This window comes from Myotis brandtii, unplaced genomic scaffold, assembly GCF_000412655.1.
Source record: "Myotis brandtii unplaced genomic scaffold, ASM41265v1 scaffold751, whole genome shotgun sequence".
In the NCBI taxonomy this organism is placed as follows: Eukaryota; Metazoa; Chordata; class Mammalia; order Chiroptera; family Vespertilionidae; genus Myotis; species Myotis brandtii.
The window spans coordinates 612,593-636,531 of NW_005370994.1; the positions used below are offsets into that span (position 1 = coordinate 612,593).

The following is a 23,939-nucleotide window of genomic DNA, read 5'->3' on the forward strand; positions in this document are numbered from 1 at the left end:
GGAGCCGGGGGACTCGGGGTCCTGGGGGCTGCGGGCTCTCCACCTGCCCTCCGCGGGAGAGGCGTGCGCTGCGTTTATTGATCGGGTTGTTTTGGAGCCTCTCACGTGCTCTGTTTGGACGAGCGGGGCGTGCAGCCGCCTGGCTCTCGCGCCGGCCCCCGCCTCGTGGGAGACCGGGATTCCATCTTTCGTGATGGCATCCTTAAGGGATCGAGGTGCGTGTGTGCGCGCTCGGGTGCCTGCATGCACGGTGGGGATGGAAGGTCTATGTGGGCGATGCTGAGGCATATGTAGCTTTGACTCAAATATGCCAACGGGGCCCTAGGATGAGGCACCGTCACTGCTGAGACTGGCGAACGTCCGCCAGTCCACCAAGGCCTCTTCTCCCCCAGGTTCTTGCGTTCTTTGGAGGCTTCCTAATAGGATGTACCTTGCCTCCGCTGATTATTTTTCTGTTTCTCTCCCAGCCCTGGCTGCGTTCTGCTGACCTCCAAAGAATGCTCACCGTCTTTCCCTCGTATCCAGAATTCCCAATTAGAGACTTTCCTAGTTTGCGGAGGTGCCAGGAACCTGTTCCTTTATACTGTGGTCTTGCCTCCGCAGCTTTCTCCAAACAATAAGTGGTTAGCTTGGAAACAGCCTGTGAAGAGTAGGCCCCAGTCCAATCATGAAAACTATTATATGATCATTCATTCCCCTTCTGTAAACTGGGTCCACCGGGAAGCTTTGATTTTCTTTATTGTCCCTATACCCCCTTCCAAACCGGGACATTAACTACCATAAGTCCTTCGTTTATGCCACCTTAAGCGTCACATTGAATGGCTTTTATGATCTGAGGAATATTTTATTTACATCAGCCATCAAGTTGGTTTCTTTTAATCGCATGCAGTAGGTTAATGGATCTGAGTCACATCGCTTTGGTCTCTCTGTAACCCACCATTCATGCTTTCACCGAAGGCTTGATTGTAGTTCTTTTAGATTTATACTTTATGCTAATTTTCATTTGCCAATGTAGTAACACTTGATGTAATTGTCATGCATTCTGTTTGGAAGTTGACATTATCATTTTGATTGTTGACTATTACAAGAAATAATTTTGGTTAAATAATAGCTATTCTTTAAACCTCATAAAGATAAAATGCGATAATGGGTATAAGTCTGCTAGTATACTTGGTGAGCATTTAATTCGGGAGATTTTATCAGCTCTGGAAACAGGTCTCTTGTACTTCTGTGCTTTGAGAAGGGCCTTTGATGGAAATCTGTAGGCAACTAGGGGAGACTTGTGCCCAAATTTCCTCAAGTGGGAGTGAGCTTCCATAAAACTAGTCCAGGCATGTCTAAACAATTTATAGCATTTGCTTTTCCGTTTATTTTGCTGATTTCCTTTATCCAGATGTTTTGACACCCTCCTTCACCATTTCTCTTCTGAACTGGCAACTTGTTTGTGGCAATTTGGTATTACTGTGTCTCTGTACACATAGTATGTGTAGTCTTTTAATATCATGAATTATAATTAGGTAGTTAACCTTTTTGAAAAAGAGGTCTTTGTCTCTTTAGTTTTCCTTTTAAAAATGCCCATATATCTTATCTTTGCTTTCTGAATGTCTTTCCTTGATTTAATTAAGAGGAATAATATGATTCTGGAGAACCTGACTTTTTAAGTGTTCTAAATCTATATTGCTTTTCTTTTTTTTGGTAATCCTTACTCGGGGATATTTTTCCATTGATTATTTTTAGCGAGAATGGGAGGGAGGGGGAGAGACTGAGAGAAACACCGATGTGAGAAAGACATCGATTGCCTCCTGCAGGCACCCAGGCGGGGGCTGGGGATTGAGCTTGCAGCCAAGGTACATGCCCTTGACCAGAATCGAACCCGGGACCCTTCAGTCTGTGGGCTGACACTGTATCCACTGAACAAAACCAGCCAGGGCTGTATTGCCTTTCTTTATGTTCCCAGAGATATGGACAGCATATTTCTGCTTAAGAATAAAATAACATTATTGTTTTTTTAAATGTTATGATTAATGAGAAATATTGTTAAATACTATGACTAATAATTTATGTACTTCGCTCCTAAGTACATTCTTTCCCCATTGCATTGATATTCTTTGCTGCTCCAAGACCCTGACTTTAGTAAAAGGTTGTTACTTGATTGCAGTTTCCACATGTGCATACTTATTAAATATGCTAATGGAGACTTTTTAACTTTTCGAAACTTAGTTAATTTTCGTAGATCTGTCATTGTCATAAAATGTACACATTTCTGTTGCAGCTGGCAAATTTCAGCAGTTTAAATTAGCCATATTCTATTGACCAAGAAAGGAGATTTTTAATAATATTGAGAGAGTGGAAGGAATAGTGAATTTTGAAATAGAGATTTTTAATTTGGGTTAGAATCATGGAAACTCAAAGTGTATACTGTAGTTTATTTTGAGATACTCAGGATTAGAAGGTGCCATCTGGGTAGGAGGCAAGAGAAATCATGGATAAAATGGAAGAGGGATTGGAACATATTGAGCCTTTACTGAGGGAAACAGAATAGAGACTATCAGTCATTTAATAAGAAGGGGAAAAGAAAAGGGAAAGACTGGGGAACTGGAATTATACTGGGGCTGTGGTAGTGTGATCCATTACTTCATTGCACCTTTACTTGATGCATTATTTTGTGCAGGTAATTTACCTATAGAGGGAGAGAAAATATTCTCAGAGGGGACTCATGAATGTAGTCTAAGGCTATATGAAGTGAGGTCCTAAATTCAAGGGCCTACAGAAGCAGGCAAGTAACATGAGTACAGGCAGCAGGCTGAGTGGGGGCTGAGGTGGCCTGGAGAAGGCAGGCGTGGCTGCCAGGGACACTGCACTTTCAGCACTAAGTAGCTGTTGTTGCCCAGGTAGGACCATGTGCCAAGTGTTGCCAAATTGTCCTTTTATCAAGAGACAGTGTGGCTCACAGTTGATTGGAGCGTCATCTTGTGCACCGTAGGGTGGCGGGTTGGATTCCCAGTCAGGGCACACACCCAGGTTGTGGGTTTAATCCTCATTGGGGGCCGTTTGGTGGCAATCCACCGATGTTCCTCTCTCACATCAATGTTTCTCTCTCCCTCTCCATTCCTCTCTCAAAAAAAAAAAAAAAGAAAAATAAGAGAGAGAAGCCATGAGTATCTTGATTTGTTGATGACTAATTCAATTTAAAAAATGAAAGCAAAACAAAACAGTGTATATTCCAAGCAGAGCATATCTGTGGCTGCATGCCCTACAGGCTGTCTGCAACCTCTGCTGCGAGAAATCATTGGCTCAACTCTTCAAGTATTAGTAGTTGATCAGAAGGTACACTTTTCCCCCCAGAAGGTACACTTTTATTTATTTTTGTCACATGGTAACTCCGAGTTATTCCTAGAGTTCCTTGATATTTTAGCTAGTTCTAGAGATGTGTTAAGGACTCTTTATTTCATAATTTTTTTTATATGTAATTTGGATGAAAGACTAGTTTGGATGGAAAGTAGACATTTGCTCAGGTTCTTAGCTGGTGGAATTTTGTCTATGCATGATTATCAAGAGTGTTTAAGTGTAAGTGTGCCTGAGGGAAGGGGTCTGGACTAGGTGACCTTTGATGTCCATATCAGCCATGTGATTTTTAGATTTAATTAGTCATGGATGCAGTGCTATTAATGTTCAGGGGCTAGAGGGACCGCAGTTGGAGCTGTGCCAAGCAAAGCCAAGCCAAATCTATAAACCTGTTTTCAGTGGAAGAGCATTGCGTCAGTGGGGATTAACAGAAGGGAAGTCTGCTAGATGAGGCCAAGTCCCCGAGAAGGGTTAGAGAAGTAGAGGAAGGGGTCAGGTGGTGTGGTCATTTATGTGTCATAGTGCTGATGTCACGTTTCTAAGTGAGTATGCTTTTGCTTTTGCTTCAGGTTTGAAGACGTAACTTCTCCGCGCGCATTGGATGATGCCCAAGGCTTTTCTACCCAATGATCCTCCTGCAACACGCCGGGCTGCCTCTGCCTAAGCGGCCCTCCTCCTCTCCTCCTATGTCAGTGGCCGCCAGGTCTACAGGGACCTTGCAGCATCCACCGCAGAGGCCTTTTGTGCAGGAGGCTTCCCTACCGCTGGCAGGGGAAGAAGAGTTACCAAAGGCAGGGGAGCAAGACCCTACCCTGGAGGATCTGTGTAAGCCCCTTTACTGCAAACTCTGCAATGTCACCTTGAACTCAGCGCAGCAAGCCCAGGCTCATTATCAGGTAAGGGAAGAAAAGAAAATCTGGCATTCAGTGGGCGAGCATTTGAGGGCTGTGCCCACTTCAGAGTTAATCAAGGTGGCGTAGTGGACAACTAAGTATTAGCTTGTTTGACTAAAAGTATAATGTTCCTACTTTGAAAGAAAGCATAGTTTTCTCATAAAATGGGGCCTTAGCCTCCTGTACGTAGCGGTGTGGTGTTTGATAACTTACCTGTTGTAAGCAAATGTGCACCATGCCGTCTCTGTTGGTGAACAAACCTGTGATCCCAGGGAGAACAAGTATTTGTTACCAGTGGTCGGCAAACTGCGGCTCGGCAAACCGCGGCTCGCGAGGCACGTGCGGCTCTTTGGCCCCTTGAGTGGGGCTCTTCCACAAAATACCGGCTCTTCCACAAAATATCGACTTCTGCGCATGGGCCACGAAGTTTCAATTGCACTGTACGTGCACGCCCTCACGTATTTTGTGGAAGAGCCACACTCAAGGGGCCAAAGAGCCGCATGTGGCTCGAGAGCCGCGGTTTGCCGACCACGGTGTTACATGATGTACCAAACTCAATTTGGTGTCAAAATTGCTTGGAAGAATTCGTCTTATAAATACTCCCTTCCAGCTAGTACAATTTGCATTGGTTCAAGCTTATCTCTATGAATCGTATGCTTTTCCTTTTTAACCCCTGACTCTTCTTATAAATCCTATCCCTGCTGAGGACAACACAGGTATCGTCTGTAGTGAGGATAAAATGACGTTTGAGTATCGAGCCTCACCCTTCATTTATAAGAAGCATACTCTGATTTCCTTTAGCCTATCAGTGTGAACTGATAATCATTTCTAAGACTTAAAGCTTTCACCTCCGTGTAGCATAGCTAGTGGAAAAGACGGTTTTAAAGGACAAATAAAAAATTAAATTTAGGCTAGAAAGACAGGTTACAATATCTCTTTCTATTCTAGATTGTTACCTGTTTAAAATAATACAATTTCCTTTTTTGGAGAAAAGAGACCTGAGGCAATTGAGGCCAAATGCCACTGAATGGAAAGATGTCTTCTGGATCATCACTGGTTTGACTATTTGTTCTCTCCATGAATATTTGCAGTAATAAGTCCATCTGGTAGAAAGATGACTTACACAGGCATTTGTTTTCTATCGTGCCACTATAACTTTTTCCAACTTCAAGTTTTTTTACTCTGTGTGTAAGCCTTCGTTTTGTTTTGATCCTAAAGACTGATGATTGTGTCACCTTGTGACTGCATCACTATTTTGATGGTGTGTTGTTTTCTCTGGCATAATCTGTTGCTTCCCTGGAGTTCTTTTTGTTTGGGTTTGTTTTTCCCTCAGGTGCAGAGTGTTGAGTTAATTAGATTTCTCAGATCTTGGCACATGTCATCATTGGCTCATAAAAGCATCTTCTGGTTTTATTATTATAATAGAGGCCCAGTGCGCAACATTCGTGCACTGGGATGGGGGAGGTCCCTCAGCCCTGCCTGCGCCCTCTCGCAGTCTGGGACCCCTCTGGGGATGTCTGCCAAGGGGTCCTTAGCGTTCCCGTGGAGGCGGGAGAGGCTCCCGCCACCGCCGCTGCACTCACCAGCTGTGATCCCGGCTTCTAGCGCACTGACCACTAGGGGGCAGCTCCTGTGTTGAGCATCTGCCTCCTGGTGGTCAGTGTCTGTCATAGCGACCGGTTGTTCCACCGTTAGGTCGATTTGCATATTAGGGTTTTATTATATAGGATTTTTTCCCCTTGCCCCAATCCCCACTCTCATTCCCTCTGTGTACCAATTCCCACCACCTTGATTTGATACAGGGTCTTTCCTTTGCCTGTTTTATCATTCAAGTGGAGTCTGTTAGGATGATCCATCTAAAACCTAAAATTCAGTGTTAGTTTTCCTCTTCATTCATTCTGGGGGAATGTTCAGTTTTATAGCCTAAGACTTACTTTGAAAAATTAAACCTGGGTTTTAAACTTTTAAATTTTAGCTATAAAAGTCCTTACTAAATCATTAACTTGGAAGCAAAACCCAAGTCTTTAAAGAAGACTTGTTCACTTTTATGAGGGAAAACTCTTAGACAGTGTGTAATTTAACCTGTGTGCATGGATTATATCTATACCTCCTGCCTTTCCCCCCCTCCTAATATCATTTTGTATCTCTATAGACAGTAATGGATGCTTCTGGTTATGCACAGAGAGAGTTCAGTTTGAGCAGGGTCATTGAATTACAAGGTTTAAAGTTGATAAACAGAATCAGCATTTAATCAGTTTTTTAGTGTGCTCTGAACTTTTTTAGTTGACAACATTAGTGATTATATGTAATTGCAGCTCTGTCAGTCATACAGTGAATACATAAATTAGAAAATATAAGAAAAAGGAAGTATAATTTTGGTAAATTTCTCAATAATCAGAATTATTAAGTAGAAAAGTTGGAAGAGAAAGGACAGACTATCACAGGGGACAATTTAAGCAGCCAAGAACTAGAGTTCACATAGAGTAAAGAAGTAGCAAGTGGGTCTTAAGAAAGTAGAATCTAATAGAAAATGAAAAGTTTGGGTGTAATACTAACATGTTTCTAAGAGCGTAGAAGCAAAGATTTGAAAGAAACCAATGTTATTGGTATTTCTTAAAGAGGGAAATATTTTTTAGAGAGACAAGGCAAGCAGTTAATATATAAAAGTACAGAGCAATTTCATTAGGAGAGCAGAGAAGAAAGCTAATCTTAGAAGTGAGATCTGGATTTCAACAAGACAGAAATGCTCAAGACGAGAGAATGTGGATCAAAGAGAATCAGAATAATAAACAGAGCATGGGTGAATCAACATAGAAGGAAAGCATAGAAATGTTAGCTGGAAAGATGCGTCAAAGGCTACACAAAGGGTATGACAAACTGGCAGTGATTCTTAAAGGTCCCGTTTAACATTTCTTGTAATACTGGTTTGGTGGTGATGAACTCCTTCAGCTTTTTCTTGTCTGGGAAGCTGTTTATCTGTGCTTTGATTCTAAATGATAGTTTTGGTGGGAAGAGTAATTTTGGTTGTAGGTCCTTGCTTTTCATCACTTTGAATATTTTGTGCCAATCCCTTCTGTCCTGTAAAGTTGCTGCTGAGAAATCAGTTGACAGTCTCCTGAGAGCTCCCTTGTAGATAACTGCTTTTCTTTTTTTTTAAATTGCTTAAAGTATTACAAAGAGTATTTTCTTTTTGCTGCCTTTAGGATTCTCTCTCTGTCTTTAAACTTTGACATTTTATTTATAGTGTGTCTTGGTGTGGACCTCTTTGAGTTTCTTGTTTGGGACACTCTGTGCTTCCTGGACTTCTGTGTCTATTTTCTTTACCAAATAAGGGAAGTTTTCTGTCATTATTTTTAAAAATAAGATTTCAATTTCTTGTTGTCTCTATTCTCCTTCTGGTACCCCTTTGATTTGAATGTTGTTACACTTGATGGTGTCCCAGAGGTCACTTAAGGTATCTTCATTTTTTGGATTCTTTTTTCTTTTCTTCTTATTGGATGTTTTCTGCTATCTTGCCTTCCAAATATCTGATTTGATCCTCTGCGCCTTCTAATAGGCTGTTGATTCCATCTAATGTATACTTCATTTCAGTTGTTGTATTCGTCATTTCTGACTAGTTCTTTTAAGAAGCAGAAAAAAAAATATGAATAAGAAAATATCACAAAGAAAAAAGAATTCTCACTAACAAAGGCCCACACATAATAAAAGCACTTGATCAACCAACACTAAAGCTAGTGCAAAGGTTAAAAGGTCAAAAATGTAGGAAGATAATGTGTAATTACAACAGTAAATTAAGGGATACTCAAAACATACTAGTATACACAAAAGAAGTAAAAAATAATGACAAAAACATAAATATGGAATAAGTAAAAATGGTAGTGATTATGGAATGTATTTGAATTTAACAACCATCAACTTAAAATAGACTGCTATAAGCATAGCATGGTACATATGAATCACATGGTGACCACAAAGCAAACATCCACAAGAGATATACAAGGAATCCAAACACAATACTACTGAAAGCCATCAACATACAAAAGAAGAGTGTAAGATAATAAGAGAGGAATAGCGAAGAACCACAGAAACAATTAAAACAGCCTGGCTGGTGTGGCTCAGTGTTGAGCATCGACCTATGAACCAAGAGGTCCCTGATTTGATTCCTGGTCAGGGCACATGCCCGGGTTGCAGGCTTAATCCTCAGTAGGGGTCATATATGAGGCAGCCAATCAATATTTCTCTCTCATCGATGTTTCTATTTCTCTATCCCTCTCCCTTCCTCTCTCTCTAAAATCAATAAAAATGAAAAATAAAAAACAATTAAATGGCAGTAACTACATACCTATCTATAATTTCTTTATATATAAATGGATTAAATGTTCCAGTCAAAAGACAAATGGATAAAGAAGATGTGGTATATGGCATATTAGCCATGAAAAAGAATGAAGTCTTACTATTTGTGACAACATGGACCTAGAAGGTAAAGGTCAGGGGAAATAAAGTCAGATAGAGAAAGACAAGTACTATATGATTTCACTTATATGTGGAATCTAAAACAAACAAACAAAACAAAACAAACTCATAGATACAGAGAACAAGCTTATGGTTGCCAGATGGGTGGGCAGGGTTGGGGAGCTGGTTGATAAAGGTGAAGAGATTAAGAAGTACAAATTGGCAGTTACAAAATAGTCATGGGGATGTTAAGTACAGCATAGAGAACATAATAATATTGTAATAATTATACATGGTGTCAGGTGAGTATAAGACTTATCTGGGGGAACACTTTGTAAGGTATATAAATGTCTAACCACTGTGTTATACACCTGAAACTAATATTATAAAATGTCAACTGTAATTTAAAAATAAGAAAATCAACTGAAAAAATAAACAGGAAGTGATTAAAAAAGACTACTAAAGGCAAGAGTAAGACCAATGAGTAAGGCTTACCAGAACCTGGAATAGGCAGAATGGCAATGGTTGTAGACTAATAGAATAAGGTGGGTTGATGAGATGATGAAAGTGAAGTTTTATTTCCACTTTAAAAACCTTCTTTGTAATTTTTAATATAGAGTTGTTCCGAGACTGCAATTCATTATTTCAGTTATGTGTGAGATGAAAGGGGTCAGTGGTGGTAGCCTGTTTAATACGCTAGGAATACATCACTGTGATTTGGGATGTGCTAAATCACTGTGATCACATTACCCAAAACATTCTAGTTAGTTGATGCCACTGTTGAAATCACAAAGTTTCAAATTGCCCAGGGTATTGTAAACAATCCGCGGTCTGGTTTGAACAGTGTTACACTAAAGTCTGGATTGTATCATGTTCCAGGAACAATGGAAACTGCTCAATCAGTACTTCCCCTGAAGCTCACCACCATCTTTCCCTGGCATGTTGGTGTTCCCCGCTGGGGCTGCCTTAGCAGTACCCATGTGTGTCTGTCATCACCACAGATTTAGTTTTATTTCCAGAACTTTTTAAACCGGTCAGTCTGCTTCAAAATACCCTTAGCTGTCCTTTTCTTTTTAATAAGGTTACCTATTTTTGCAGTCCCCAAATTATGGCTTTAGTTATATCTTAATTTAAAATAACACCTTTGGAGGAAACACATATCTTTATTATATTAAAATCTGTAGGCTCCAGATTACCTAAGGCAGGTCTGGTATGGAGTAACACAACACTTTCAGCAGCATAAATACATAGACAAAAAACCACTTTAGACTGGAAGGTCATTAACAAAAATTTTAAGAAAGCAAAAATCATGGGTAAATTTTGCTAAGGCATCCACAGTTTAAAAGAAAGCCAGCCAATTTCTCTGCTAATTTGCATATTCATTTCAAAAAGTACTAGTTACTCAAAGTACATTTCTAAAATTTTTCAGAAACATCGACTTCTATTTGTAATATTTGGTAGCCAAATGACCTATTGTTTTAGGTTAATTAGAAAGAAAGAACACAGTTAAAAAAGTAGTTCTAGCCTTATGATGCTGAGTGTAAGTGATCATAATTCATAATTCAGAGAGTGTAATTAGATGTTACCCCCAAATTTAAAGTACTGATTTTGGCACATACATTTTAACGTTGATCACTCAGGTTTAGGTGGCATGCTCTGCAACTTGAATCTCACCTAGTTTTTATGTTTTAAAATTTCTCCTATCTGATTGTTCTCGAAATGAACTTGCAGAGGACTGAGATGGTCAAAATACACTTCATTCGGGGACAGAAGCTCTCTCTGACCATGCTGTTAGCTGGTCTCACCAGCCTCCTGCCTGCCACCCCAGTCCACCCCTACCTCGTTTCTTATTTCTAAATAATAGCTATCCTTTCTTCCAGACAAGGGTGATTACGTGCCCTGTACTCTGTATTTCATCACCTGTCATCACTTTTCCACCTCGATCAAATTAAAAGCAGGCTTAAGCTTTTTTCTATATACATAAAATAGCAACAGCAACCTTCCCTTCCCTTTTAGTGTCTCTTGTTAGCCTTCTCTCTCTTCTTCCCTCCCATCCTTAGAGTTCTGCCGGGTGTAATTGTCCTCTGTGGGTCTTCATTTCCCTTTCATTCCCCAGCCCACTGCACTCCGGTTTCCATTCCAGTATTCTAATAAAATGGCCCCTTCTAGCCAAATCTAGCTCTTTTTCACTTGACCTCTTTGTAGCATTTGCCACTGGTAATTTGCCTCCTTACAATTCTTATTTCACTCAAAATAACACCTGTAGATCAAAGCACTTCTAATGAAAAGCTGTAATCATGTCCTTTCCCTTTCTCACCCGTCCCCTACCTTTTCTTCTCTAGTCTCCTTTCTACCTCCCATCTTGGGTTGACTGTAGTGTTAGTTTGACACTGTCAAGGTTGATCACATTTTTATTTGATAAATTAAATTTTTCTTGCTCTGTTGGTAGGTTGATTCCAATTGTTGAACATCCACGTTCAGCTTTTGTATTAATATCAGTAGGGAGATACTGTTCACTATGAAGCCGTTTCCTTCTCTGTGTTTCCAGTGTTATGATTCTGTTAAATGAAAATGTTCACAGTCCAGCTTGAGCCACACACTAGCCAGAAAAAGGACCAGGTGCTAGGGATAAGCAGTCTACACCACTTGTAGCAGGGAGAAGACAGTGTGGAGAAGACAGTGTGACCACCATTCTGGGTTTGAAGGGGCTGTTTCACATAATGAATTTGGGGAAGAAAAATGTCAGTTGAATTTACACTGGCTGTAGATAAATGGGGTGGGAGAGGGTGAAGTGGGGCTAGTTCTGGGATAAGTACGTAGACCATAAGGAAGAGTGTTTGCTCTTTTTGGGTTGGTGGTAGGCAAGTCTGTAAAGTTCACATGTAAGCAAGAAGCCGAGGTACCTAGTGGTTGGTGGTGCCTGGCTGTCCTCTTTAAATAATTGTGGAAATAGCCACCAGGATGTTAATTCTAATTTTCAACATGCACTCAGAAATGTAAGTCGTCTTGTGTGGGTTTTGGCCTACAGCTATTAACTGATTGGCCTTTCCTCTCTTCTTTCCACCCACTGACCTGCTGTAATTTAAATTAAGGCATCATAGAATTTTTTTTCTTGTCAATTTCATGCTCCTCGAAAGAGATGTTCAGATAGATAATCCTTTCTTGAATGGCACCAGTTGCTCAAAATCTATTTTGGTTTACTTCCTATGTGGATTATAACTTGGAAATAGTCTTTTTTTTTCTTGAGTTTCTGATACTTTTTAAAAAATAGGGAGAAGAATCTTATGCCTTTTTTAGAGTTTAATGCGAAGGAGAGTTTATTAGTGAAGCAGTGAGACAGAGAGTGGCTAGACCACAGACAGAGTAGTTGAATCTTATGCCTTTTTAAAAAACCATTTACTAGCTTTATGATATATTTTTTTATTGCTTACAATCCATTTCATTTGTTGTCATGAAACCCACTGATTTTCTGTTCTTATTTGGACTAGTTTCACATTTGGATTATGACTTGTATAGCTTTCTGTATTTCCTAGAGTTTGTCATTGCCTTTCTTTTTTTTTCCTTTTTGTTCTTACACAATGTATCATTACCATATCCTCATTTTCCCCTTCAAACTCTCAATCACACTGTCTATTGTGTGGAATGCCCTTTTATTATCAGTCTTTCTACTTGCTCCATTTTCAATTGGTTGCCCTCTGATTTGCTGCATGGCTCTCAATTTTGGACTTGTCTTCCTTGGTCTCTCACTTGGGCTACTATTTTCTAAATATACATGTATGTGGTTTTTTTAAAATCTTATTTTGTTTGAGTACATCTTTACATTACAGAGGAAGAAAGAATAAATATAAATGTATTACAATACATTTCTTTAAAAATAAAGTGAGGGAGTACTTGGGAAATAAATTTTTCTGAGCCCTTGTATATCTGAAATGTTTGCATTGTGCCTTTATATTTGACAAATTTGTGGGTGACCTACTTTAGTTTTGTTCTTTCTTTCTTTCTTTCTTTCTTTCTTTCTTTCTTCCTTTCTTTCTTTCTTTCTGGGAGCTTTTAGTCTCTCCTTTTTGTCCTTGTTACCTTGAATTTCACAGTGATAGATGTGTCTAGGTCTGGATCTTCTTTCATTCGTCCTGGTTAGAATTAGTAGATCCTGTCAATTTGCGTACTTCTCTTTCTCTTGAGCTCTGGGGAATTTCCTTTGATACTGTTTCTTCAATAATATTCTTCTCTATATTTTCTCTCTTTTTCCAGGTAATTCTATTAGGCCTATCTTGGACTAGCAGGGTGGATTCTTTATATTGCTTATCTCTTCTCTCTTTTATCATTCCTTGATTTCTTTTTTTAAATTTTCTGAGAGGTATTGTAGAATTCTAACCCTGTATTGATTTTTAAAAATTTTGGACAATCATATCTTTAATATTAAAGAATCTCTTGATTTCTTATTGTTACATTTTCTAGCATCTGTTTTATAGGATATTAGGTATGAACATGAAATCATGGGCTTGGGGGTCAGATTGTAGTCTTACTACTTACTAGATGTATAATATTGGAAATATCTCTTAACTTCTCTATGCCTCATGAAAAGATGGTGACGATAATGAGTTAGTATGTGTAAGACATTGAGAACAGAGTGTTCTGGTGCCTGAGATAATCCTTAATACAGTTGAGTTGTCCTGGGGTCAGGTGGAGCATGATGACATGGGCTCCGGAGCCAGATTGTCCCCAGCTCTGCCATCTACTTGTGGTTTGGGGCAAGTTTTGTTTTATTGACTTTTTAGTTTGAGTAACTTTTAACTTACAAACTAGTTCCAAAAATAGTACAAAAATTCTTGCAGGGACCTCATACCGATTCCCCAAATGTTAGTATGCAATTATCAAAATCAGGAAATTAACACTGAAAACAATATTATGTAATCTACAGACTATTTACATTTCACCAGTTACCTACTGATGTCCTTTTTCAGGTTCCCGGGATCCAAACCAGGATGAAATTTTGCATGTAGTTATTATATCTCCTTTAATCAGGACAGGTTTAGTTTTTCTTTCCTTTTTATGTTCTGAGTTTTCTTTTGATTAAATTGAGGTTATGTGTGTGTGTTTCCCCCCCAAATACCACAGAAGTTATATTTATTGTGTCCTTCCCAATGCATCATATCAGGAGGGACATATGTGTATATTTTGTATCACTGGTGCTGTTGACTTTGACCACTGGGTGAGGGGGTGCCTGCCAGGGTTCCTCCTTTGTAAAGTTACCATTTTTTTGTCTTGTGCTTAATAAGTGTCATATGGGGAGATACTTTAAGACTATGCAGATGTCTTACTTCTCATCATATTTTTACTCAGTGATTTTAGCATTTATTGACTGATGCTATTCTAACTTTCCATCTTTTCTTAATGTTTACCTTCTTTGATAGTGAGAAATCTGGGTATATCCACAAAACACTCTAAGGCACCCTCCCTTCCTCTGTCCTGCCCTCCCTCTCTCTCTCCCTCCCTCAGTTCACATCAATATCCCTGTGAAAAACAAACCTACTAACCAGATATCTGGTAAACTTTTTGGACAATTTTAGACAAATTTTGACAGTTATATTTTTAAATATTTGTTTTACTTCTTCAGAGACTCCAGTTTTACATAAATTATTCCTTCTTTACCTGTCTTTTATATCCTCTCTGACCCTTTAAATTTTTTCTTGATATTTTTATTTTTCTGATTCTTTTTTGTTTTTCTTCTATGACTGTTATTACATTTTCATCTATGTTTACTCTCCTCTGGTGCTTGTGTTTATTCCTTATTTTTTGATATGATTATCTTACTCTTCTTCCTGAGTTTAATTACCCTTCTTTTAATTTTCACTATGTTTTGCCCATTTTTCTTTGTATATTTTGAATATCTGATTCAAAGTGATTTTTTAAAAAAATATATATTTTATTGGTTTTTTACAGAGAGGAAGGGAGAGGGATAGAGTTAGAAACATCGATGAGAGAGAAACATCGATCAGCTGTCTCCTGCACACCTCCTACTGGGGATGTGCCCACAACCAAGGTACATGCCCTTGACTGGAATCGAACCTGGGACCCTTCAGTCTGCAGGCCGACGCTCTATCCACTGAGCCAAACCAGTTAGGGCCAAAGTGATTTTTAATATATCCCAATTCTTGTTTGAATATATTTAATTCAATTTGGAGTGTTTTCTTAATGGTTTTCTTCTATTTTATGTTTTTTTTGGCAGGGTGGGTTTCATTTGCTCAGATGTGTTGATTTTTTTTGTAGTGATTTTATGTAGACTTGATTAGTTTTCATGTGTTCATTTTGTGGATTTTGGGTGGCTTATGAGATCCTTAATTCATTGGAAATCTCTTCTGTCACTGCAGCAAATCCAATTCCTTAATAACTTAATGTGTGTGTGTGTGTGTGTGTGTGTGTGTTTTCAAGGGAGGGTTTATATGTCCTCTGATTTTTGTTTTGTTCTTTTTGTTTTGCAGGATGCTAGGTTTTCCTGTTTTGTTTCTTTTCCCCCTTACTTCCCAGTAGCCAAAGGGTGTCTGCCACTCCCTTCCTTTTTGCCCCTTTCTCCTCCAGAGCCACTTGGATGAAGCCACTTCAGATCATGTGTACGTCAAAGCTCCTTTCCTGTGGTCAATGCCTGGGTCATGCTTTAGTATCTCCAAACTCAGGGGCCTTACTTTTTCTGGTGGTAGTTACAAACCCATTTTGTTCCGCTAGACCCCTCTTCTCTCTTTCTTGCAGTTTTTGTCAGACTGTTTTTGCTTACTGTGGAGACTTATGGAAGGAGCACAGTGATTGCTCACTGGATTTGATGTTTTTTCTTTTTTGCCTACAGTTATTTTGAAGTCTGAACATTCTGTGGTGTCTACTTATGTGGAGGACATGATTTGTGTGTAGTTTATTTGTTTTTCTTGTCATTCTTTATAGAAGATATGTGGAGAGATGCAAATCTAGGCAGCCTACCTATCTGGAAGCTCTTGGGCAAGTTTTTAATTCTCTGAGCTTAGTTTCCTCATATGTAAAATGGGAATAATAATTATACCAAATTAATCGAGATTTCACAAAGGTTAAATAAGAGAATATTTATGAATTGTTTACAACACTGTAATTCATATAAGTGCTCAACAACTTGTAGTTGCTAATATTATCATTATGTTATGGATGCAGTATCAGCTAGAATGGTACTGTGGATACTACTTTGAAAATAAAATAACTGATACTATCTAAGTACTGTGCACCTCAGTATTGTGCACCTCTCTTAGTACTGTGCACCTCATCTTCTGTCTTTTTATGGATTGTGCTCTTGCAGCCATGCTTTAGCTTCTGCATCGTCTGTGGGGTTTTTTTCTGACTTCCTCTTGTTGTCATGCAAAGTAGGCTAAAGACAACCCATCTTTTTTCTCTCTCTTTATTGATTAAGGTATTACATATGTGTCCTTATCCCCCTATTGTCCTCCCCCACTCATGCCCTCACCCCCCTGGTATCTGTGTCCATTGGTTAGGCTTATATGCATGCATACAAGTCCTTTGGTTGATCTCACCCCCTTAGTCCTCCCCTCCCCTACCTTCCCTCTGAGGTTTGATGGTCTGATCAGTGTTTCTCTGTCTCTGGATCTGTTTTCATTCATCAGTTTATGTTTTTCATTATATTCCACAAATGAGTGAGATCATGTGATATTTATCTTTCTCTTCAGAACACTTCACCCCAAAGCCATGGAATATACATTCCTCTCAGGTGCTCATGGGACATATTCAAAAATAGACCACATATTGGGTCACAAGCAAAGTCTCCACAAATTCAAGAAGATTGAAATCATAAAAAGCTTCTTCTCAGACCACGATGGCATAATGTTAGAAATAAACTACAATAAAAACAACCCAAAATACTCAAACACTTGGAAGCTGAATAGCATGTTATTAAATATTGATTGGGTTACCAATGAGATCAAAGAAGAAATTAAAAACATCCTGGAAACTAATGACAATGAAAACACAACAATCCAAAACCTTTGGGACACAATGAAAGCAGTCCTGAGAGGGAAGTTTATAGCTCTACAGGCCTACCTCAACAAACAAGAAAAAATGGTAGTAAATCATCTAAATCTACAGCTCAAAGAATTAGAAAGAGAGCAACAAGATAAGCCCAGAGTGAGCAGAAGGAAGGAGATAATAAAGATTAGAGCAGAAATAAATGACATAGAGACCAAAAAAACAATACAGAAAATCAATGAAACCAAGAGCTGGTTCTTTGAAAGGATAAACAAGATCGACAAACCTCTAGCCAGGCTCACCAAAAAGCAAAGAGAGAGGACCCAAATAAACCAAATCAGAAACGATAGAGGCGAAATAACAACAGACCCCACAGAAATACAAAGGATTATTAAAAAATACTATGAACAACTCTATTCCAACAAACTAGACAACCTGGAGGAAATGAACATATTCCTAGAAAAATACAACCTTCCAAAACTTAATCAGGAAGAATCTAAAAATCTCAATAGGCTGATAACTATGGAGGAAATTGAAGCAGTCATCAAAAAGCTTCCAGCAAACAAAAGCCCAGGGCCAGATGACTTCACAGAAGAACTCAAACCTATCCTCCTCAGATTATTCAAAAAAAAATTCAAGAGGAAGGAACACTTCCAAGCTCATTCTATGAAGCCAGCATTACCCTAATACCAAAACCAGATAAAGACAACACAATGAAAGAGAACTACAGGCCAATATCCCTCATGAACATAGATGCCAAAATCCTCAACAAAATTCTAGCAAATCAGATCCAGCATTATATCAGAAAGATCGTGCACCATGACCAAGTAGGATTTATCCCGGGAATGCATGATACATCACATAAACAAATTGAGAGATAAAATCACATAGTCATATCTCTAGCAAGTCGGATCCAGCATTACATAAGAAAGATCTTACACCATGACCAAGTAGGATTTATCCCGGGGATGCAAGGCTGATACAATATCTGCAAATCAATAAATGTGATACATCATATAAACAAATTGAGAGATAAAAATCACATAGTCATATCAATTGATGCAGAAAAAGCATTCGACAAAATCCAACACCCTTTCTTGATAAAAACCCTCAGCAAAATGGGAATGGATGGATCATACCTCAACATAATAAAAGCCTTATGTGACAAACCTACAACCAACATCATGCTCAATGGGCAAAAACTAAAACCATTTCACCTAAGAACAGGAATGAGACAGGAATGCCCACTGTCACCACTCCTGTCACCATAGTACTGGAAGTGCTAGCCATAGCAATTAGACAAGAAGAAGAAATAAAAGGCATCCAAATTGGAAAAGAAGTTGTAAAACTGTCCTTATTCACAGATGACATGATTCTATACATAGAAAACCCTAAAGACTCCACCAAAAATTATTAGACTTAATAAATGAATTCAGCAATGTAGTAGGATACAAAATTAATGCCAAGAAATCTTTGGCATTTTTATACACCAATAGTGAATTTACAGAAAGAGAATTTACAAAAACAATCCCTTTTACCACTGCACAAAACAAAAATTAAGATAAACTTAACTAAGGAGGTAAAAGGCCTGTCCTCAGAAAACTATAGGACACTGAAAAAACAGATAGAGAAAGACATAAACAGATGGAAGAACATACCGTTTTCATGGATTGGTAAAATCAACATGATTAAAATGTCCATACTACCCCAAGCAATCTATAGATTCAATGCACTTCCCATTAAAATACCAATGGCATATTCACAGACCTAGAACAAACTCTCCAAAAATTCATCTGGAATAAAAAAAGACCCTGAATAGCTGCAGCGATCCTGAGAAAAAAGAACAAAGTAGGAGGGATCTCAGTACCAGATATCAAGCTGTATTACAAAGCCACTGTTCTCAAAACTCCCTGGTACTGGCACAAGAACAGACATATAGACCAATGGAATAGAATAGAGAACTCAGAAATCGGCCCAAACCACTATGCTCAAGTAATATTTGACAAAGGAGGCAAGAGCATACAATGGAGTCAAGACAGTCTCTTCAATAAGTGGTGTTGGGAAAATTGGACAGATATATGCAAAAAAATGAAAAGACAACTTATCTTTAAAAAAATCTTTCACTGATCTGTTTCTCCCGCTAACTCTATACTCTATTTCTCTGTTCCACATCATAGTAGAGTTCTTCTAAAAAGTTGCCTGTACTGGTTATCTTCACTTTCACACCTCCCATCGTCTCCTTAAGCTACTCACACACCTTTCATCCCTCACTGCGCTACTGAAATGGTTCTTACCAAGTTTACTCTTGATCTCTGTCTTTTCAAATCCAAGCATTAACTCATTAACCTCTGTGTTTTGATCCGACAGTAGCATTTGACCTAGTGAACCACTCTTGTTTATATAATGTACATGTGTATTTGCCTTCTAATTAAAAGAATGAAAAGCATCAAATCATTTGAAGAGCACCTTTCTCTCCCCCTCACCCCCCAATTCCTTCCCGTGCTCCCAGATGTAGTCACTATACTGATTGGTATTTCTTGTTCCCACACTTGTTTTGTACTTTCGCTACATGTGTTTTCCTATATAATATGTAGTGGGTTTTTTAAAAAAATGTTTTTAACCTCCATATTAAAAAGATTATTCTTAAGTATCTTTTTCTGCAACTTACTCTTTTTATTCAACATTTTGTTAGGAGAATCATTCAAGTTGCCAATCACTCAAGTATTCCATTGTCTGAATAGACTACAATTCACCCATTATGTTGCAGACAGACACTTAGTTTGTTTTCACTGTTCAGTTGTTACAAACAGTCCTTCTAGGAACATTGTTATAAAAATCTCCTTAGATGTGGTTTCCGTTTGATAATACCTGGAAGTAGAGTTCTTGGGTTATAATGTATTTAACTACACTCTTCTTTTGAATCAACTTGTTCTAGGCTTGCACAATACCACACTTGTTTGATTTTCATCTTACTTCATAGGCCAAGCAGTCTCCTCTCATTTTCTGGATCCTCATTCTCTACTGCATTCTATATTTTAGTGTCCTGGGGATTTGTCTTTGGCTCTCTTCTCTATATTCCCAGCTTCTGGCTTCGATTCACTCTAATTTATCCCCATGGGGATCCCAGGATAATCTTTATCAAATGCAATCCAGTCATGTCACGACTTCGCTTAAAGTTCTTCAGTGGTCCCCTGCTGCCTCTAAAGTCCAAGTTCTGTGTCATGGCCAGAACCACTAAGGATTAGCCTCCCCGCCCCCGCCCCTCACCTCCATTCCTTGTATCTCAGCCTCCTACCTTTTCTCTAAAGGATCTTGAAGACCATCTATCCAGCAGGAGGGGCCTTTGCTCAGACCATTTCCTTTGTTCGCAGTTTTCTTCCTCCTCACTCCTTAGCTGCCTGGTAAACTTTTGTTCCTTTTAAAAGATGACCTTACATGTTGCTTTTTCAAGGAGGTCATACCTGACACCTTCAGGAGGAAGTAAGAAATTCCTTCTCTGTGTTCTTCCTTCTTTGTTATCTCCATTATACTTCTTGACTCATTGATCCAGCAAATATTTACTTGTTGCCTACTGTATGCTAGAAACTGTTCTGGACATTGGGCTAGAACAGTAAATGAGACAGACAGCGTTCTTATTTTCCATAGAGTCTACATTCCAGAGAGTAGAAAAGAGAGAAAACAAGTAAATAATATTATTTTAGACACATAATGTGGTAATGTGATGGAAAGAGAGTGTGTATGGGGGTGGGGGGAGTAGGTGGGGATGGGCATTAACTTCAGATTGAGTGAGTTGCTGCTTGATTTGAGACCTGAGAGATGAGAAGGAGCCACCCATGCTGCTGAGAGAAGATCATTCTAGGCAGAAGGAACAGCAAGTACAAAGGCTCTGGAGCTAGAATGAATTTGGTATGTTTAGGGAAGAGAAGGAAGGCCAGTGAGGCCGGAGTATAATGAGCTGGGGGAAGGGGTGCTGTATGAAATAAAATCTGAGAAGCGGGCAGGGTCTGATCATGTGGGCCCTTATGGGTAAGATGTGTCGATTTTAAGTGTAGTGGGAAACCATTGGAAGATTCTACATGAGAGAGTGGCATGATCTCATTTATGTCTGGAATTACCACTCTAGCTGGTATGAGGAGAATTAGGAGGACAGAGTGAGAGCAGAAACCGGGAAGGAGTTCTTGCTGCAGGTAGAAAATGTTGCTAGCTTGGATTACTGTGGTGTTTGTAGTGTCCATGGAAAGAAGTAGCATGACTTAGGATATATTTTGAAGGCAGGCAGATAGGACTGGCTGGTGGATTAGACGGGTTGGTTTTAAGGAGGGAGGGAATCAAAAGGATCCCTGGTCTTTCTTGAGTGCCATATACTGACATGTGGATGACTTAGTGGTGGTGGCAGCGATGAGAGAGTTCTGTGAGGGAGGAACCAGAAGTTATTTTTTAGATATTTTAAGTTGGACATGCCTCTTAAGACTGCAAAATGTCAATGGCAGGAAGTCATTTGGATAGGTGGCTCTGAAGGTCAAGGATTGCCTTAGTTTGTTGGGGCTGCTATAACAAATTACCAGAGAACGGGTGGCTTAAACAGTGAATGTTTATTTCTCAAAGTTGTGGAGGCTGGAAGTCTGAGATCAGGGTGCAGCACAGTTGGGTTCTGGTGAGGACCCTCTTTCAGATTGCAGATGGCCGGCTGATATTCTCACATGGGAGGTGGAGGGCGAGGTGTACTTAATAAAGGGGCACTAATTAGGCTCCACCCTGAAGACCCAATCACCTCCTAATACAATCACATTGAGATTAGATTTCAATACTGTATATGTTTGGTGGAACACAGACATTGAGTTTATAACAGGGATGGAGATAGATAGTTTTGGGAGTCAGCAACTTAGTCATTATATTTTAAAGCTATGAGACTGGGTAAAGTAACTGAGAGTTTGAGTGTAGATAGAGAAGAGAACTGAGGGTAGGGCTTTGGACACCATAGCATTTAGAGAATGAGAGGTAGGGGTGTGAGAGGGAACCATAGAAGACAATAGAAGGAGAGAGCGTCAATTGTATCATGCTGCTTAGAGTTAGAATATGATGAAGGCACAGGTATGACCACTGGGTTTTTGACCCCATGGAGGTCACTGCAACCATGGTGAGTGGTCAGAAGGTAGAACTTAGTGCATCACTATGTATCTGCCATCTCCTCTAGAGTGTGTGCTAACTCTAATTCCTTTAAGGCTTAGCATATAATAGATGGTAAATAAATGCCTACAAGTTTGATTTTTACAAAGTAGTTTAAAGAATAATATACTTTCCCCTCCTCATTTAGGATGCTTTTAGATCACTGACCCTTCCCACCAATTTGCAGCAGTTCCAAGGAGTATAGTCATGTGAATAATCATGTGAATAATAACTTAAAGGAAACACAATGAGAGAAGCAAATCCATTTTAATAGAGGTTCACAGTGCATCTGCAGCCATCATGCTGTGGTGAACCAGGGCCTTGCTTTGGACTCGGAAGGCCTGCCTCGAGCTCTGCTGCACTGCGTGGCCCTATTGAATGTTGGGTGTTGGTGGCAGGTCCCCACACTATGGATCATGGCTCTTCAGCTGTCCTATGTGGATAATATTAACAAGTTCCTCTCACAGGATTTTTGTGAGCAGCAAATGATCTAATGCACAAAGTAAAAAAGCTACTCTGTAAGAGCTATGTCTGTAAAAATAATTGGATTATCCATTTTGTCACAGACTTATAAAGTAGATTAGATCAGAGTATTATGAAATTTATATTCGGGCGGTGGCGTAGGAAAGGCAACACATTTGGGAAGGACACAGATCGCTGTAAAATGTAATATTTTTCTAAAATATATAGGAAATTAATTTCTTTTGGCTTTGTTCCCTTATCATTCCCAGATAAATGTAATCCTGTTAGAACCAAAGAATAGACATTTACTTTAAGATCAAGTAATCAAATCTAGTAGTGGTCTATTTACCCTAGTGTGGCATATCTGAAAGAATAAAATGTAGTTAGTATTGTTTGTAGGTTTTTTTCTTTTTTCTGTTTTTTTAAGTGAATATATTAATTCCATTTGACAAATTTTCACCATGGTGATTACCCATTTCATTTTACTTCTAGGGTAAAAATCATGGTAAGAAACTCAGAAATTACTATGCAGCAAACAGCTGTCCTCCTCCTGCCAGAATGAGCAATGTGGTAGAACCTGTGGCCACTCCAGCTGTTCCAGTCCCTCCACAGGTGAGACATGTGGCAGGGTGGAAGCTGTCCTATGCACAAATGGCCATGGATGAAATTTGTCATCCATGTGCCCATCAAGGTACAATTGGGCAAATACCCCTGAAAGGTCCCATTGGGTGCTTTTGACTCCTTGAACTCTAGGGCTGGATTTAATGCATGCCAAAATCTACGACCTTGAGATTTCTCATGCTTTGGTTGTGATGTATGAAATGATGAAATGAATATTGTTTCATGAGTCTTTCTCTATGCATTTCTCAAAATCCGGGCTTAAATGACCCTGTGTCTAGGCCAGTGATGGCGAACATTTTGAGCTCGGCATGTCAGCATTTTGAAAACCCTAACTTAACTCTGGTGCCGTGTCACATATAGAAATTTTTTGATATTTGCAACCATAGTAAAACAAAGATTTATATTTTTGATATTTATTTTATATATTTAAATGCCATTTAACGAAAAATCAACCAAAAAAATGAGTTCGCATGTCACCTCTGACACGTGTGTCATAGGTTCACCATCACTGGTCTAGGCTAAGCTAGAATAAAAACCAACAAACCCTGAATAGAACAAGAGATTGTTTAAACGTTTATATCTTTACTAGAGGCCTGGTGCACAAAATACATGCACGGGGGGATGTGTCCCTCAGCCCAGCCTGCACCCTCTCCAATTCGGGACTGGTGGCTCCCAACCACTCGCCTGCCTGCCTGATTGCCCCTAACCGCTTCTGCCTGCCAGCCTGATCACCCTTAACCACTCCCCTGCCAGCCTGATCGACGTCTAACTGCTCCCCTGCAGGCCCGCTTGCCCCCAACAGCCCTCCCCTGCCGACTCGATTGCCCCTAACTGCCCTCCCCTGCAGGCATGGTCACCCCGAACTGCCCTCCCCTGCTGGCCCGGTCACCCCTAACTGCTCTCCCTTGCCAATCTGGTTGCCCCTAACTGCCCTTCCCTGCTGGCCTGGTCGCCCCCAACTGCCCTCCCCTGTAGGCCTGGTCACCCCCAACTGCCCTCCCCTGC

The 23,939-nt window shown here is 39.5% G+C and overlaps 1 protein-coding gene across 2 annotated transcripts in view; it reads left to right on the plus strand.

Moving 5' to 3' along the window:
- The first annotated feature begins 64 nt into the window (after window positions 1-64).
- The window catches only part of ZMAT3 (zinc finger, matrin-type 3), a 32,973-nt gene continuing 9,098 nt past the window's right edge, over window positions 65-23,939 (plus strand). For both annotated transcript variants that reach the window (XM_005883016.2, XM_005883017.2), the window contains exons 1-3: window positions 65-215; window positions 3,915-4,241; window positions 22,806-22,925. In XM_005883016.2, the coding sequence (XP_005883078.1) occupies window positions 3,972-4,241; window positions 22,806-22,925 (390 nt within the window). In that variant the 5' untranslated portion in view covers window positions 65-215; window positions 3,915-3,971. The remainder of the gene's footprint in view (window positions 216-3,914; window positions 4,242-22,805; window positions 22,926-23,939) is intronic.